Genomic DNA, 15803 nt, shown 5'->3' with positions numbered 1-15803 from the left:
TTGCACCCTTGAAGAATCTCTCTAGCAACACAGAACGCCAGTCGCGGTGGTGGCCATAATTAAGTGCGAAGAGCATCGCGGAAACGCTGCAAAACAAAAAACAAAATGTCAGCCAGAACATGGTATTGGGGCGGTTCGGTAAGTGTGCTACAAGCAGCCAGAAGCACGGTCTCCAGCACGCACGAATATTCTGTGAGCTTGAGAGATGCAGCGAGGAGTCAATGGGTTTCTCCCGGGCAAATCATCACCTGGCAGTTCAAGTGGCGATATGCCCTGACGTTACCTTGGGTTGTCTTGGGCACAATTGCACTCTGTGCAACATTGTTGCAACATTGTGTTGGTGACGACGAACGCGTGTGCTCTTTTTTTGGGGGAAATTTCGGAGAAAGACTTCAACACAAGCGAGGAACCGCAGCAGTGCTGTAGATGGTGACTTGGATCCAAAAACGCTTCTGCAAAGCAAGCTGTCAAGTCTGATGTTCTACGTTATGTTCTCTCAATTCTGTCACACGTCGCTGAGGTGTCTAGTATCCTTTGGGGTAGACACTCGGCGTGTAGAAAAAAATATATATCAAAAATAAAATCCAAGACCAAAGGTTAATCCGCGCATGTCACGGCCAGTGGATGGCGGAGGAGTCAAGCTCGAGGACCGACCGCGCTGATTAAACCTCATTTCACACCTTTTCTGTGGCCTCCTGTGGCCTCGAGGGACAGTTGAGGCGCAAAATGGGAAAACCAAAAACCCATTCCAACCGACCGACCGACCGACCGACCAACCTCCAAATTAATGCTGCACGTGTGCTGGAGCTAAAAACAAAAAACACGAGGGATGCATTCGTATGTGTGCAAACACACACCGGGGGAAGCACACTAACCCATCTCAAAACTCCCCTGGCACAAACCAACCGAGGTCATCCAACGTGCACACGACACGATGCATTCACAGTGCATCCTACCAAGTGCATCCCAGCACCGACGACGGACTCTCCGACGGACGGACTCCGCAATATATTGCCTACGCACGCCCGCCCCGCAAAGGGGGATGCAATTTTTGTGTGCACACGGAGGTGCGTATGTGTACCATTCCGCCCCGGGTTTTCTTTTCTTTTTCCCCATTTTTTGCGTTGCGTTGCATTGCGTTTTTCCACCGGAAACCCTAGCTGTAACTGTGCACTTTGTCCTAGGTCCTATAGGACGCCGCGCGGGCCAGGAGCAGTTTGTCAACTTTATGCTTTCGCTCAGAACTTCTCGGAAGTGTTACCGTGCCGGTGCACAACGCGATGACTGCTGGTGGGTGGGTGGCCACCATGAGGTGGAGATTTGAGTTTTCCCTGTTCGCTGTTCACGAGTGTGCAAGAGTATAGTAGCTCGGTAGCACGTCACTTCTCGAAACCATTCGTCCCAACAATAATTACCAGTGGTTTTGCTTGCCGACGACGACGATGAGGACGAAGACGCACGCTTGGGGGCTGAACCATACGCGAGAATGCACTGGTTTGCCGTTTTCATATTTTTTCCCTCCCCCTGGTTTCCTTTTTTTTGTGTTCATGTGTGTTTTCCATTTCTTTTCGTTATGCTTCTCGATTGCATTACGCATCGGCAGGCACCACCGGAACGGGTCGGGCCGGGGGGGAATGTGAGGTCCTCTTATGGCCGTGGATGGGATTGGTTGACTGCTTTTGCTGCTGTTGATGTAGTTTGACTTAGTTGGTTTGCCGCTGCTCTGCTCCGCTGCTAGATGAGTTCGTTAGGGAGTGGCAAAGGTACTGTGTAATAATGAATAAAAAAAAAGAGGAGAAGGAGAAGAAAATAACCAGCAGAAAAGAATCGCATCGCAGCAGCTACTGGAGAAACTCCCTTTAGTACGCACGATGATTTCGATGAAACACGTCGCTCACTACACCACCACCACTAGCAGTAGTAGTAGTAGTAGCAGCAGCAGCAGAAGGACCTCAGCGACTGGCGCAGTTTGGCTCGTTACAGGACGACAGGACGAACGAAACGGAAATAATTACACCCCCAGCTCGCAAATCTGGCCTCTCATTTGTACAATTCTGTCTGTCTCTCTGTGTGCGCCGATCAAATGCCGGCTATAGAGAACAGGAGTTGCTGGTGTGGCGTGCTCCAGCGTGTCATTATTAAGTTTTGGCTCCAGTGAAGCTCCACTCCACCGGCAGCACACCAGTCACAGTGCTACTCTAGCTGCTTATCTGAAAACGGCAGTGGCGCTCGCAACCTGATTAGTGTCAGGATACGGGTTGTCTAGTTGGAACTTCCGGCCGGGGAGAAAATTTTTGGGACAGCAAAATAAAGTCGAGTGGCGTGCAATGATGCATTTTTTGGACAGAGACCGCGCCCGGCTGGCTGGAGTAACTATTTTGGGAAAATTATGAAACGGGAAGTGGCCATTTTAGCACTTGAAACACCCGGGCGTTGTGTTGTTTTCCTGTGTCCGGGGGTCCGGGTGCTCGGTTAAGCGAAAATGTGCTCGCGATCCCGCTCGCGACGGTTCGCGTCGCATTCAAACTCAAATTAAAACTTTTCACCCGACTGCACACTCCCGTCGTTCTTCTGGTGTTGCTGCTGCTGCTGCTAGTATTGCTGTTAATTAGAAAACTACTACTACTACTGCTGCTGGTACTACTGCTTCTACCCGTCCATTTTTCCGGTTAGTTTTTCCAACCGAATTCCCATTCCAAGCCGAACGAGAGCCGCCACCAAGTCCTAGCGTCATGGTAACGCCCTGGCTCATAGTTTTCCAACTTTTATGACGATGATGATGATGATGATGACTATGATGATGATGATGATGGTGATGATGGTCGACAGCACACACTAGGAGTCTTGAAATCAACGCATGTGCCTGTGAGGGATTTTTTTCCCTCTTGTTTGCGCCCAGGATTCCCATTCGCCTGTCCGTCGTCCGTCGTGTCCCGTATGTAAATTCGTGTTCCCCGTGTGTTTTGTGTGTTTTAATTTCATCCAAATCACCGACGCACACATACACGCGCGTGCACACTCGGTAAAGCAAAGAAACGGATCCCAGTAGGCCGGGCAGGGCAGGGCAGGGATTTTTGTGTTTTCGAGAAAAAGGGTGTTCCAAAAGGGACTTACCTACCGAGCGCGGCCTACTACTCTATTCGGTTTGGCTTCTGATTTTCGCTTCAACTGGTTCGGTTCGATGGTGACTCCGTCCGTCGGAGTTCAATGTTGGGAAAGGCTGAAGAGCGAGTGCGAGTAGGGTGGAAATGGCTCAAATTATCATCAATGACCCCGAGGGGTGCCCGGGGCCGCCGTGGCCGTGGCCAAGCGTCTCCGTGGCTCTCTCTCTCTCTCTCTCGCTCGCTCTCTCGGTGTAATTTAATTTAATCATCAACATCGCATGATTTATGATAGTTTGCATCCTTAATCGCTTGACTCCCGCTCTCGCCGACTGCTCTGGCCGGCGCTAGCAAGCGAACCTCAGGACCCGGTTAGGTGGTGCTTGTGTCGACTCTCGTGTATGTGTGCCTGTGTGTGCGTCAGAAACGTTTGCGCGGATGAGTGGCGACCACCTCACGATGGTTTGGCGCGCGCGAGTTTTAGGGACGAAGACATGGGACGCCCCTGGACCAGACATGTGCAAAACCACGAGGGCCAACACTCCCTGGCGCCTTCTCTCGAGCAAGTCACCGCCATCGCCACACCAGTCGAGCGTTGTTTGCGAGTATTGATTTTCGGTAATTACGTTACGTAGATCCACCAACTCCACCACCGCCAATGATGATGATGATGATGATGATGATGATGATGAAATCCTTATGAGCTGGCCAGACCTGACCGCAAACATGGTTCGCTCGCGTGTCCACATCACCCATACACAAAGCACACGACGCCGTAATCATTGGCGTCATTTATTGACGAGAATCTTCAAGAAGTTCCTTCGAAGGAAGTGAAGAAAAGCAAACAAGGAGGAAGAAAAGGAAGATAAAAAAAACTGAATCGAAGGATAATGTGCGATATGCTCACCAGCTACTGGAGCTCTGGTGCTCAATAATGGAAGAGGACAATTGGAAAATTGGAACAAAGACCACCACCTCGGCTGTCAAGTCCCCGGGACGACTGGTTCCTTCTCGATGATTCATGAGCTCGCGGACGATGCCAGTTTGTGCTCGCTGGTTAAGGGCCTGAAGGTGGATTTGAATCTAGCCTTTGAATGTATCCTTATCGGGGATATCCTTACCTTTTTCACCCCACACCGGTCCGATTTTGTACCGACGGCTCGGCGGTCCGCTTAATGGTCCGCTTGGCATTTACGTCCGAACACGACGGCGACCAGTGGCGACCGGCTTTTCCTCCATCAACCTTCGTCTAAATTGATGTAATTGACTGGAAAGGATCTTCCGCAACACAGTGCACAGCACCTGCACACACATTCGTCTCCTTTCCCTTGGGACGGACCCACTCCCCTTCTCCTCCCCCCGGGGCGGAGACTGATCGATGATGGTGGTCAGACGCCAACGGGGGGAGTGAGTTTGTAAAAATAAATAGAGAAGAACCCACGTTGTGGAGTGCAAAAATGGATAGCTCATGATGTAAGAGGGGTCCCGGGAACCGACCGGGAAGGACCTCCACATGACTGGCTCGTAAACCATTTAAGAAAGCCCCGTAATCATGAGTCTGATGATTCCCGGACCTGGACACCCATCCTCTTCCACGTTACGAGGAAAAACGGAGGGGAAAATCGTGTGGAAATGGATACTTCCTTTGCGCCGAGAAAGCTTTTCCTTCGATTTAGTGAAATGTTGTAATGTCTATAATCAACGAAACGATCCAACCTGGGGTGCCCACCGACGCCAGACGGACCAAGTGGGGGGTCCCAGACATTGAGCAAATCCACCTTCAACCCCCTAAAATCCCCCTCCCCAGCTGGGTTCGATCGGTTCGGTTTGGCTAATTTTATTTCTTCGACAAACACGAGCGCCCTCCTCTGGCCGTTGGATCCGGTTTGGAGTCTAGCTTCCAAATTGCAACATTACACGGCACGGGACGAGGTCCTTACACGACTATGGTCCAAAGGAAACGCACGGGCATAAATTAATCAGAAAATCGATACCGAATCCTTCCCTTTTTCGGATCGGCCACTGGCGTGCAACTGTACCGGTAGGTTCCTCCTGGTGGCCATTTCACTGCCACTACCAAGGAGTTCGTGTGTCCCTTGTCCGGGGACTGGGGAGCGCAATTTAGCGGAGGGCGAGCGAGCGAGCGAGCGCGCGACACCAGATTCGTAGCGAGCGATAAAAAGGACTTTAATTATAACGGCAAATAGTGAATGGACGGCAGCGGACGGTGGTGGTGGTGGTGGTGTTGGCATTTCCTCCCCGACCGGAAGTGAAACCGGTTCCGTTTTATGGTCCTGGACGGGGCCAGCAATCAGTGTCGTCCATGGGGTGTGTGTCGGGGGGGAAGGAGAAAAGGAATCTGTCAAGGATAAAATCATCAAAACGATCAACGACTCTTTTTGAGGAACGGGGCAAGCCGCCAGGTTGGGGACTCTTTTATGAGTTCCCCCGCCCCTGTCCCCCCGTTTTTCCATTGACAAGTAAGCGCGTAGCAACGGTGCGAAGATGGTGAGAACTGATGGGCACAACACCGGTCCCGGAGGCTGATAAGAACAACGCCGTCGGTGACGTGGCGGATCACGTGCAGCGTCATGTTCCGCCGAGAGAAGAGCCCATTAGGCCGGCTCACCCCACCGGCCCCGGAATTCGGTGGTGACGCCTTGTGAACTGATTTTTATGAAGCCATTTTGCTGCTCTTCACACGCCAGAAAACAATAAACGCCGAACTGGTGGTGGCGTGTGGTTTTACGATTTTGGAAATGGATTTGTCGTCGATCCGGCGAGTGGCCAGATTCGGGGGTGTTGTGCTTTTGGTTGGATGTGGAATTATGCTCGATACCTCGCGCGCTACCTTTTACCTGGACGTCGAGGTCACCACAAAACACTCAACAGCTCGGATTTTATTGCTGGCTCTTGGGCCACCGGGCAGGGTGCCAGGTAGAGGAACTGATAAGAGAAAGAACCTTGAGGATCCTGAACGATCGTGTCCTGGGGAAGGGTATTTTGGAAATGACTCTTTTGCCGTCGCCCTTTGCGAATGATTTGTTTGGAGATCACTCTTATCCTTAACCACCAGAGATGAGCGTTGAAAATTGTGACTCAATCCTGTAAGGATCTTATTTCAGATCAGTGATTCATGTCTTTAAAACGTCTTCTTATTGTGGTTTTGTTAGAAAGAACATTTATTTTTAGTGCAAATTGTAAATATGATTCAATTTTTATGTAGACACAAAACAATGTTACAGACACTCGGGGATATTATCTTTATTTAGCTTTTTAATGAGGTTCCAGGTTGCTTTCCTGAAAACAAAATTTACGAAAACAAATGGTCCAAGAAAAGGGCATCTTTTTGTGAAAAATGCGAACAAAATATTCTGGGGTGTTGGGCTTCACACAAACTCACCAATTTCACCACCGTTCGGGCTGCTGAGTTCCGGCGTGAACTTTGAGTGCGGTCGGGATAAACACCCCTCGGCTTCGTGTTTCGATTCGGATTCGGCCTCGTTCCGTCTCGTTCACACGCTCCTTGTCTCTTTCACTCTCATGGCCGGCTGGAAAATGGAAACAAAAGTTCTAGAGGATCGAAAAGATCACGGAAATCGCCTTTTCCTGCGCGGAAAATCTCGTGGAAACCAAATAAATGATACACACATGTTGACCCAACACGAGAAATAGAAACATAAAGAAAACCGAGGAATGCTTCTGGCTCTCTCAAGACCCAGGATCCAGGTGTGATATCAACTATCTTACCAGCGTGTTGATAAGCTATCCACGATCCACTAAAGGAGCTGCTGTTGACTCCACGATTCACGATCTAGAAATATGCCTTTAGAGTGCGATTTTATTGCCACTGACCGTGGTTAGTGATCCACTTGAAGCGTTTTAAGAGGATATTTTGAACAAAGTCTTTTAAAAAGCATCTATCTGTTGGGACATAACATCAGCTGTAGACCTACACCAAAGTCTTCTTCAAGAATTCCTGGATTCCTTGAAGACCCAAGTAGCATTGTTGCGCGATTTTTACAGGCAAGGGGTGGAAGGTAAGGCAGTGGTGGAATGACTTTCCAAGTCAGAGGACCATCTGACTTTGGTTATTAGAGCGTCGTTTCTAAATGCTTCAATAATTTGCAAAATTTTAACATGCCCGGCCTCACATCGAGATTTGACAAAAGCATTTCCTTTTTTTAATTGCCATGCCATTTTTGCTACGCCAGCAACGCTTTTCGATTTTGTCTTTTTTGAGGATTCTCTGCTGGGCATTACCTGCATCGCCTCCAGAACCCAACAAATCAGAATCAATTAATCAGTTTATCGGCGTTATAAGCAACTTTGCTTACTTTGGGCATGCACCCTCCCGCGCACTCGCTTCCCCCAAAAATCGGCGTCTTCGTCGTCGCATCGTCGTCGCGAAAGGGTTACTCGGGGGTTGATAATCGGGGGTGGTTCGGGTTCGTGTCTCGTTCATCCCGCGCCCGTTCGTCAACGCTTCGTGTGGCCGATCCGGTCGCTTGCCGGTTTCTCGGGGTTCAGCTCGGACCAGCCGGTTCGGGTTCGGAAATTTTCTCGGAAACCTCGGACGAGCACGCACGTACCTCGCGCGCTCGACGGAAACGCGCAGCGCTGGCCAAGACAACACACAAGAGACGCGAAACAGAGTGACAAGAGTGAAGATTCCCGGTGGTTCTGTGCAGTGTTGTGGTTTCGTGAAGAGACAACAAAACGCGTGGCGGTCGACCATCATCCCCATATCTCGGATACGCACGCCCGTGTACCGCCGGCAGTTTGAACTTGAACTCTCGTGTGCGCGCGTACATTCCGCGGAGTGCGTCACGGAGGAATTAAAAAAGCAAAGCAACCCGCGGTCGCCGTCTGGCACGTTTCGGTTGACTGGCAATCGTGTCGCGGGCTACTACGAGCTTGCGAGTTTCAGTTTTTGGTGTACTGAGCGATCGAGAGTGCGGTGCACGGTCGTTGTTTTAGTTGTCTTCGAAGACGACGGCAAAGAATTCGGTCGTAACAAGCCAGCACCCCGCGTGCTGTGCCTCCACTTTCTATCGTGCATTCGTGCGTGCGTGCGTTCGTGCTATTCGGTGAGATTAGCCTTAACGTTTTTGGTGGGCCCTGCGGCTTGCGTAGAGATTTCGAAACGAACGCGCCTCCTTCGACCGTGAGAAACGAGCTAGACGAAGAAGAGCTCTCCGTGTGCCGCTTGTGGGGTGTTTGGCGTGAAAAATTGGATTTTCGTCGTTCTCTTCTTGCTGTTCTCGACTCGCGCGCGCACCCCCCACCCCGATGGTGGTGCTGGTGGTTAGTGATTTCTCTTTCGTCGTTCTTGTAAAGCTGATCATTCACGCGACGCGACTGTGACGACGACGGTGAAGAAGGGGCTCCCTCGCGTCTAATCTTCCGCGCGGCCCAGCATCACCCATCCGAGATCGCCTTCTCGAGATCGTTGCTGACGAGCGTGAAGCAGAAAGAAGAGGAAGAAGAAGCAGAAAAGGCAGAATAAGAGAAGGCGGAAAGCGTGAAAGCGAATGGAAGGGAATTAAAGAGGAGAGGCACAAGAAAGAAAGAAAGAAAAGAGAACCCGCAAGGGAAGAACCAAAAAGAACGACGTCGATCGACCACGACCACGACGTCCGACGTAAAAGGAAAACACGCCAAGTTGGATCCGTGGAGGAGGAGCAGTGGGGGGAAGGTATCGCAACATCCTCATCACAGACACACACTCGTACACACGTGCACGCACGTTTACTTTGTGCGCCGTGTGCTGACCGTTTGCGTGAAGTGTGGGTGCCCGAAAAAACGGAGGAAAACGACGCGCGGTGCAAATGATTTATGGTGCTCTCGGTGCGTAACGCCAGCGGTTCTACAATCATACACCGCACTGTAGCCCGTGGGTCACAGTGCGTGCGATACAACAAGTACAGTGCTGGTGCAACAGGGAGGATCTGGTGTGCCTTCTTTCTACAAGATCTGAAACGGCGATCCTGCCAAAGAAGGAAGGAAAACACGAAACGTGAAACCGGAAAACGCACTGCCCACAGTGCTGCCAGAGTGTGCGAGAGAGAGAGAGAGAGAGAGAGAGGGAGAAAGAGAGCAGTGTATCTGGTGTGTAAGTGAGAAGGCTCTCGGAAAGGATGCAAAAGAAGGAGTGTGGTGCGGTGGTTACTTCGATCGAAGAATAATCATCCTGCCGCTACGCTACGGGAAAACGCGTCCGCGCTCGCGCTCCCACTGGTGTATGTGTGCTGCTGTGTACGTGTACCCCTCTGTGTGTGTGTGCGTGCGTTTTCGATCGAGTAGTCCTCAACGTCGTCCTGCGGGAGAGATGAATGGTTGCTGTTGTTGTTGATGCTCGTGGCGACGACGAGCACGGAAACCCCCCGCTGCTGGGGGTGGGTGTTACGCGTGGAAATAAGTGGTGTCTGTGCTCGAGTGCATGAGTGTGTACGCGAACGGAGAGCCTAAAGCGGGGGTCGTAAAAAAAGAAAATGGTCGAAAATATTTGAGTGTGTATTACCTCCTCCACCGCGCAGGTACGAGGGTGCGATTGTGTGGCAGAAGCGGCAAGACGGGGGAAATTACATCAAGTGATTACCAACGGCAGCAGGGGCCGGTCTGGCAGGCGTGCTGGGTGCGTGCAAGCATAAGCAAAGCATATAATATTACGGCCACAGAGTAGAGCGTGAAGAAGAAGAAGAAGCGCGATGGCAGCAGCAGTAGCCTAAAGGAATGCCTTGCTGCACAGCAGGCTCTGATATCTGGTGTTTTGGTGTCGGTGGTGCTCTTCTTTGGTGTCCGTGGTACCCGTGTTGTGTGTCGTGTGCGCGTTATCTCATCCGGCGTCGGTGAAGGAAACAGATTAGAGAATTATCAACAACACCACAACAACAACAACAACAACGAAAAGTGCGTTGGCGAAAATTAATCTCATTCCAAACATCCATACGTGCGAGCGTGCGTGCGCGTGTGTGCCGGGTAATTTATCGTTCCCCGTCGGCGCCGGGTTTTTGATTTTTATTGCCAACCGAGCAGAAACCGGAAAAGTGAAACGCATAAATCTTGGCACCGGCGGTACCGTGCAACAAACCATAGCCTGCTGGAATCACACACATCTGGGGACCCCCAGCGTTCGATTTCGAACTGGAACTTTATGCCGCGCAGCGATTCGCGTTCGATTTGTGCGGTCGTCGACTACTAATCTGTGGCGCGATGTGCGTGCGTTGCGCATGGTGAGCAGGTCAGCTTGTGCCAGCCCAGGAAAAAAGTGTCAACAAAGCGAAGCGAGAGAAGAAACATTTCGGGGTGGTTCGACAGTCAATTTCGGTGCAGAAAAGAGAGAGACACACAGTGTTCCCCGTTCCGACCACCACTGCCAAGGCGGACGGCAGGAAAACAGATGCTGGCAAGATGAAACGACGAAATTTACATCACAGTGGAAGTGGCAGCAGCAGCAGCAGCAGCAGGCACGGCTCCTTCGATCACAGCAAAATGCGATCGAAAGGCAGCAGCAGCGGCAGTAACAGTGACAGTAGCAGCAGTGCGTGCGGTGCGAGATGTAGAACAACAAATACCGGTCGACGGTGGTGGCGACGACCAACAACGACAGTGGCAGCACTCCGGCATCGTAGCAGTAGTAGTAAAACTAGCAGTAGTCATAGCAACCACCACCAGCCGGAGCAGCAACAGCAAACTGCCGGCAACAGTAGCCTAACGACAAAGCGCCGACGGTACCGGAACGTTAGTGCCCGGTTACGGTGCTGCCTGCCCGGCATCGGTAGCAGTTCGACGCTGACGATCGCGCTTGTGATCGCGGTCCAGCTGCTCGCCCTGCAACCGACCGTGCTGCACTGTGCCAAAACGTTCTACATGCACTGGAACACGACGAACAGTATCTTCCGGATCGACAACACGGATCACATCATCGACGTGAACAAGGGCAACGCACAGTTCGAGTACGATCAGGTGCATATCATCTGCCCGGTGTACGAGCCGGGTACGTTCGACAACGAGACGGAAAAGTACATCATCTACAACGTGTCGAAGGTGGAGTACGAGACGTGCCGGATTACGAACCACGATCCGCGCATCATCGCGATCTGCGACAAACCGAACAAGCTGATGTTCTTCACCATCACCTTCCGACCGTTCACACCGCAACCGGGCGGTCTCGAGTTCCTACCGGGCAACGATTACTACTTCATCTCGACCTCGTCCAAGGACGATCTGCATAGGCGGATAGGGGGGCGCTGTACCACCGACAACATGAAGGTCGTCTTTAAGGTGTGCTGCGGTGATGATCAGCAGTCGCACCATGGCCACCTACCCTCGAATGGCACCGTTATCGGAGGAGGAGGTAGTGGAGTGGATGGTGGAACCGCTGCTGCCGGTGGTGGTGGTGGTGGTGCCGGGACCAACAACACCATCTCGATCGATGCGTTCGATCCGAACTCGCGGCTCCTGCCACCGGCCATCAACACGAGCCAGGGAAATATCGTGCAGAACACGGTCAACTGGCCGGTGTGGGGTGATGGCGGTAACCAGGGCAACAACAACAATGGTGGCCACCCACAGCAACCGCACCAAACGAACCAGCATCTGCCAGGGCACGGTGGTGGCCACCCGGGGCGACCGGGGCTTGCCGTGCCACCGATCGGTGCCAACGGGCGCCACAATCATCACTACACCGCTTCACCGCCGCGCACCTCGATGCCCGGTGGGGGTGGCAGTGGAGGTGGTGGCAATGGGGGCGCGTACGGTAATAGTAACATTAATAATCATAACTACAACATAAACAGTCCACCGTCCAATGCACACCCGGGCAGTAAGCCAACGAAGAAGACGAAGGAGTACGACAAGCAGCACCCGAACGAGGTGGTAAAGAACGAGGAGCTGACGTACAACAATGGCGGTGGCCGGTTGGGCGGTATGGTGGCAGCGCACGGTTCCCGATCGCACCATGCCCTCCTCGCCTGTACCTGCCTCCTGCTGCTCCTACTGTCCTCGTGCTCCTCTTTCTCCTTGATCGGATCGGGGGGATCGTCGTCGTCGTCCTGGAGCAGAAGGCAGCAGCTCCGGCCCGGCAGCTGAGGGAAGCCATCATCGTCGTCGATCGAGAGGAAGAGTTGCGGTTGCAGAACCGCAGGGAGCAGAAGGTGGAGGGACAGGAGCAAAAGCAGCCGAGGGATCGAGGAATGGCGGCATGATGGTGGTGCACGCAGGCGATGCACCTCATCGTCCTCGTCGTCCGTGATGATCGTCGTCTGAAGAGGTGATGTCCCGTGTATTCCCGGTATACGTCCTCCCACCACCATCACCAACCAACCACCCTTCTCTTCCTCTCCATCTCGTCTGATGTGTTGTTTTGTCCTCGGTGAGCGTCCTGGTACGCCCTCGGCGGGTGTTCCATGCGACATGGAACCGCGATCGTGGGTCCCAGATCAAATAGTCATAAACAGGAGCGAGGAGAGAAGGAGCGTTTTTTTTTCTAGGGGGACACTAACCACTACCACCACCACCAGAACGGCGTGAACGTACTAAGCGCGAAAGATATTCTTATACATATAACTTGTAGGATAATTGAAAATACCCCGCGCCATCCACCCCTTTCGCTGATGATCGCGATCGTCATCGGTGATTTTTCGTGGTGGTGGTGGTGGTGGCAGTAGCTCCCGAAACAATGTGTAGTCCTGTAGTAGAGCGAGAGTGATATTAATTTAAATGAAACAAATGGAAAACAAAACTAATTCGCGATAAAGTAAAAAATCGGGGAACGCACCCTCCGCGCACCCCACTTAGAAGTGGGGGTGGGGCGGGGAAATGTAGGAAAACTGTCTGTATAAACAAAAACTGGAAGAAAGAGAAGGAAAAAACGGCGCGAAAAATGGATGGATGGAAGAGGAAACTACTGACTAAGAATCGGAAAAACGGAAAAAGAGGAAAACAGAAAAGGAAAAAAGAAAACTTGGAAAACGCCTAGAAAACAACATTTAACCAAAAAACCAATTGGCCTCGAATAATGAACAAGAAGAATACAATAAGAAAGCGAAGCGAAAAGGAACGTTGTGGAACGATTGCGACGCGGTGGTAACACTTTGATTAGAATCCTGTCCACCTCCTGTACCCGTTCGCTCTCCATTCCACCATCATCAGGTGGTGGAGGGAAGGGGAAGCTAGTGGGATGGGAGGGACAGGAAAAAGAAAAAGAAACACAACAAGACTGACCTAAGATCGCGCAGAAGAGGGCGCATTCCTGCGCAAACCGCACCCGCACTCTAGCCATTATTCTGAGCAAGCTTTGAACTTGGTAATGACGTCACAGCGAGAAAGAGAGAGATAGAGAGAGAGAGAGAAAGAGAGGGCGACAGTATCATACACAGTATATGTAATAGCGTTAGCCAGCTAGCCAGCCACCTAGCCAGCCACAGGTTTATGAGTTGTCCTCATATCACACTTTCTTCTTATCACACCACCACCCACCCACCCACCCACCCACACAGAAGTACATACATAACACAGTCAATAGTCAGTACGAGCTCCGTGAGCAGCGAGAGCCGCCGCGAAATAGGTTTAAATGCGTGAGTTTGTGTTTCACATAAGACCCCAGCAAGCAAGCAAGCAAGCAAATCAGCGTTCTTATCAGCAATATTCGAACCAACCGGATTAACAACCCCTCTACCCTATCTCGCTCTCTCCCTCTCTCTCTCTTTCTTACTCTCGATGCCCCGGTGTCTTAGACTCCAAAGGCATCCTCCCAGTTCCCACCCCAAAAACCCCCGCAAAATAACCAGCAAACCCATCTCGATCCTCTATCTATCCATCTATGCGTGTGCGTGTGTTTGTATATGTGTATGTTCTCTGTGTGTTACTGTAACGGTGGGCGGGGGGGGGGGGGGGGGGCAGGTCACACTGACCACCAACCCCCCCCCCCAGCCACCCCACAATATTGTAGCCGCGCAGAAGGACGAAAAAGCGAGCGAGAGCGTTGTATCATAATTTACACTAGAAAGTGCCACCGGACGTGTATGTCATCCCCTTGTCGAGAGGATGGACCCCCGGGAGGTAGAGTACCGTAGAACTGAACCACCAACCCCTCATTCCCCCCGCTCCCCACGCGCTCCCTTGGTTCGCGTTCTTTATTAGAATCTTAAGCAAGCGATACTCTTACCTTTCCCCATCACCCCCCCCATGTGACCCGGTCCACGCCTAATTTAATGTCCCTTTAGCATAGTTGCGTACCCTGCGTGTAGGTCCCCCGGGGAGGGATACTATCCCCCAGGAACTCGGAGGGCGGCTCCTCCCTCTCCCCGTTTGCCACCCAAAAAAAAAAAGAAGGGTCAAACGGGACGGGGGTAGCCCTCTCTGACCTTTGATTGATTGTGTAAATACAGTAAATATTTTCTTGAAAAATTATAAAAAACAAAACCAATGGCCTCCTCCTTTGTGTCTCTCGTGACCGCGGCGTTAGCTCGGTGGGTCTCGGTGGGTTCTCTTCTCTTTCTCCGAATGTTCCGCGCTGAATTCAGGTGTCCTGAGGGAAGTCTTCTTCTTCGAATTTCGCTCCCGGGAAGAACCGCTTTTCGCTACGTGATCTCGCTTTGTCTAGTTCCTGTCGTTCCGTTTTCGCCTCTTCGTAGTGCTCCATTCGGCGCCAATCGGCTGCAAAACTCACCGCTCAGGTAATGAAACAGAATTGATGTTATTTTCAGGATTATCTTTCGGATTTCGGAACTACTATTCTAGGGATCGTTTTCAGAAGAGCAAATTGGTTTGAGTTGTGCGGGTCCTTCGTTACTAATTATTCGAGGAATAAACCATTCCAATGGTTACTTCGTTCTCTGGGGGTTTGACAGTTGATATCCCACGAATCGATGGCGCATGTCACGGGCTACTTCTCTTCATATACATTCCATGAAATGGTTTAAAGATTAGACGAGCCTACTCAGCATGACAACATGCTTTTAACAAATTCCTCACTTCATATTTTTCTCTTGAGGCAGTTTTGTGACGTCACCGCTCCCCCGAATTCCATCTCCAGAAGATGTTTAATTCCGCATCATTTATGGAATTCAATTGAAAAACGCTCAGCTCGCAGTGCTCGTCTCGTAAAGTGCGTCTCGATGTTACTTGCTTTCCAGTGGAATGGAAACTGTGTGCCGCCGCACCATTAATTCGCTCCAGACGAGAGAGACGTGACACAAAACGTGACAACCGATTGATGGGACCGCGTCAATGTGGCTGATCTGGCGTGGAAACCCGCTGCGAGATCTTTTTGTCCCTTGCGAGTTCCTTCTTTCCGCGGGTTCACGCACTCTGGCAAAACAAAATTACATCCCGGCCTGGCGCAACGGTAAAAGTCAAGCGACAAAAGCCATCAAGTGTGGAGGTGCGGTACCGGTGCACGATTGTTTGTCACATTAATTTATGATATCCTTTACCGATTGGATTGTGTACTTCGTTTTCCAGCAAAACCACCTCCCTTCCTCCCCCTCTCTCCTCTGTTTAGTGGTTGATGGCAACGGAAGGCATTTAAACTTCGATGGCCATGGCCGCTCGGGAGGAAGGGAGCAGGGGCAGATAAATTATTTCGTAAAAGATTAAGGACACCACCTCCCGGATCAACACCACCCGGGCAGAGAAAGAGGGAGAGAGTGCCCGCAAGCCACTTTCCGGTGGTGGATTCTAATGGAATCGAAGAAT

General features: G+C 51.4%; 1 protein-coding gene across 1 annotated transcript; it reads left to right on the top strand.

Moving 5' to 3' along the window:
• Nucleotides 1-7685: 7685 nt before the first annotated feature.
• LOC126571058 (uncharacterized) lies at nt 7686-13779 on the top strand. The gene has a single exon (XM_050229283.1). It carries the CDS (start codon nt 10515-10517, stop codon nt 12192-12194), a length of 1680 nt encoding a protein of 559 aa, XP_050085240.1. The 5' UTR covers nt 7686-10514; the 3' UTR covers nt 12195-13779.
• Nucleotides 13780-15803: the final 2024 nt, after the last annotated feature.

The sequence above is a fragment of the Anopheles aquasalis genome, chromosome 2 (assembly GCF_943734665.1).
Source record: "Anopheles aquasalis chromosome 2, idAnoAquaMG_Q_19, whole genome shotgun sequence".
NCBI lineage: Eukaryota > Metazoa > Arthropoda > Insecta > Diptera > Culicidae > Anopheles > Anopheles aquasalis.
The sequence above is the reverse complement of the archived record's forward strand: the minus strand, read 5'-3'. Positions and strand labels throughout refer to the sequence as shown.

What these genes read in the sequence shown, in the direction of transcription:
- LOC126571058 (XM_050229283.1), top strand. Translation starts at nt 10,515, where the DNA reads ATGAAACGACGAAATTTACATCACAGTGGAAGTGGCAGCAGCAGCAGC.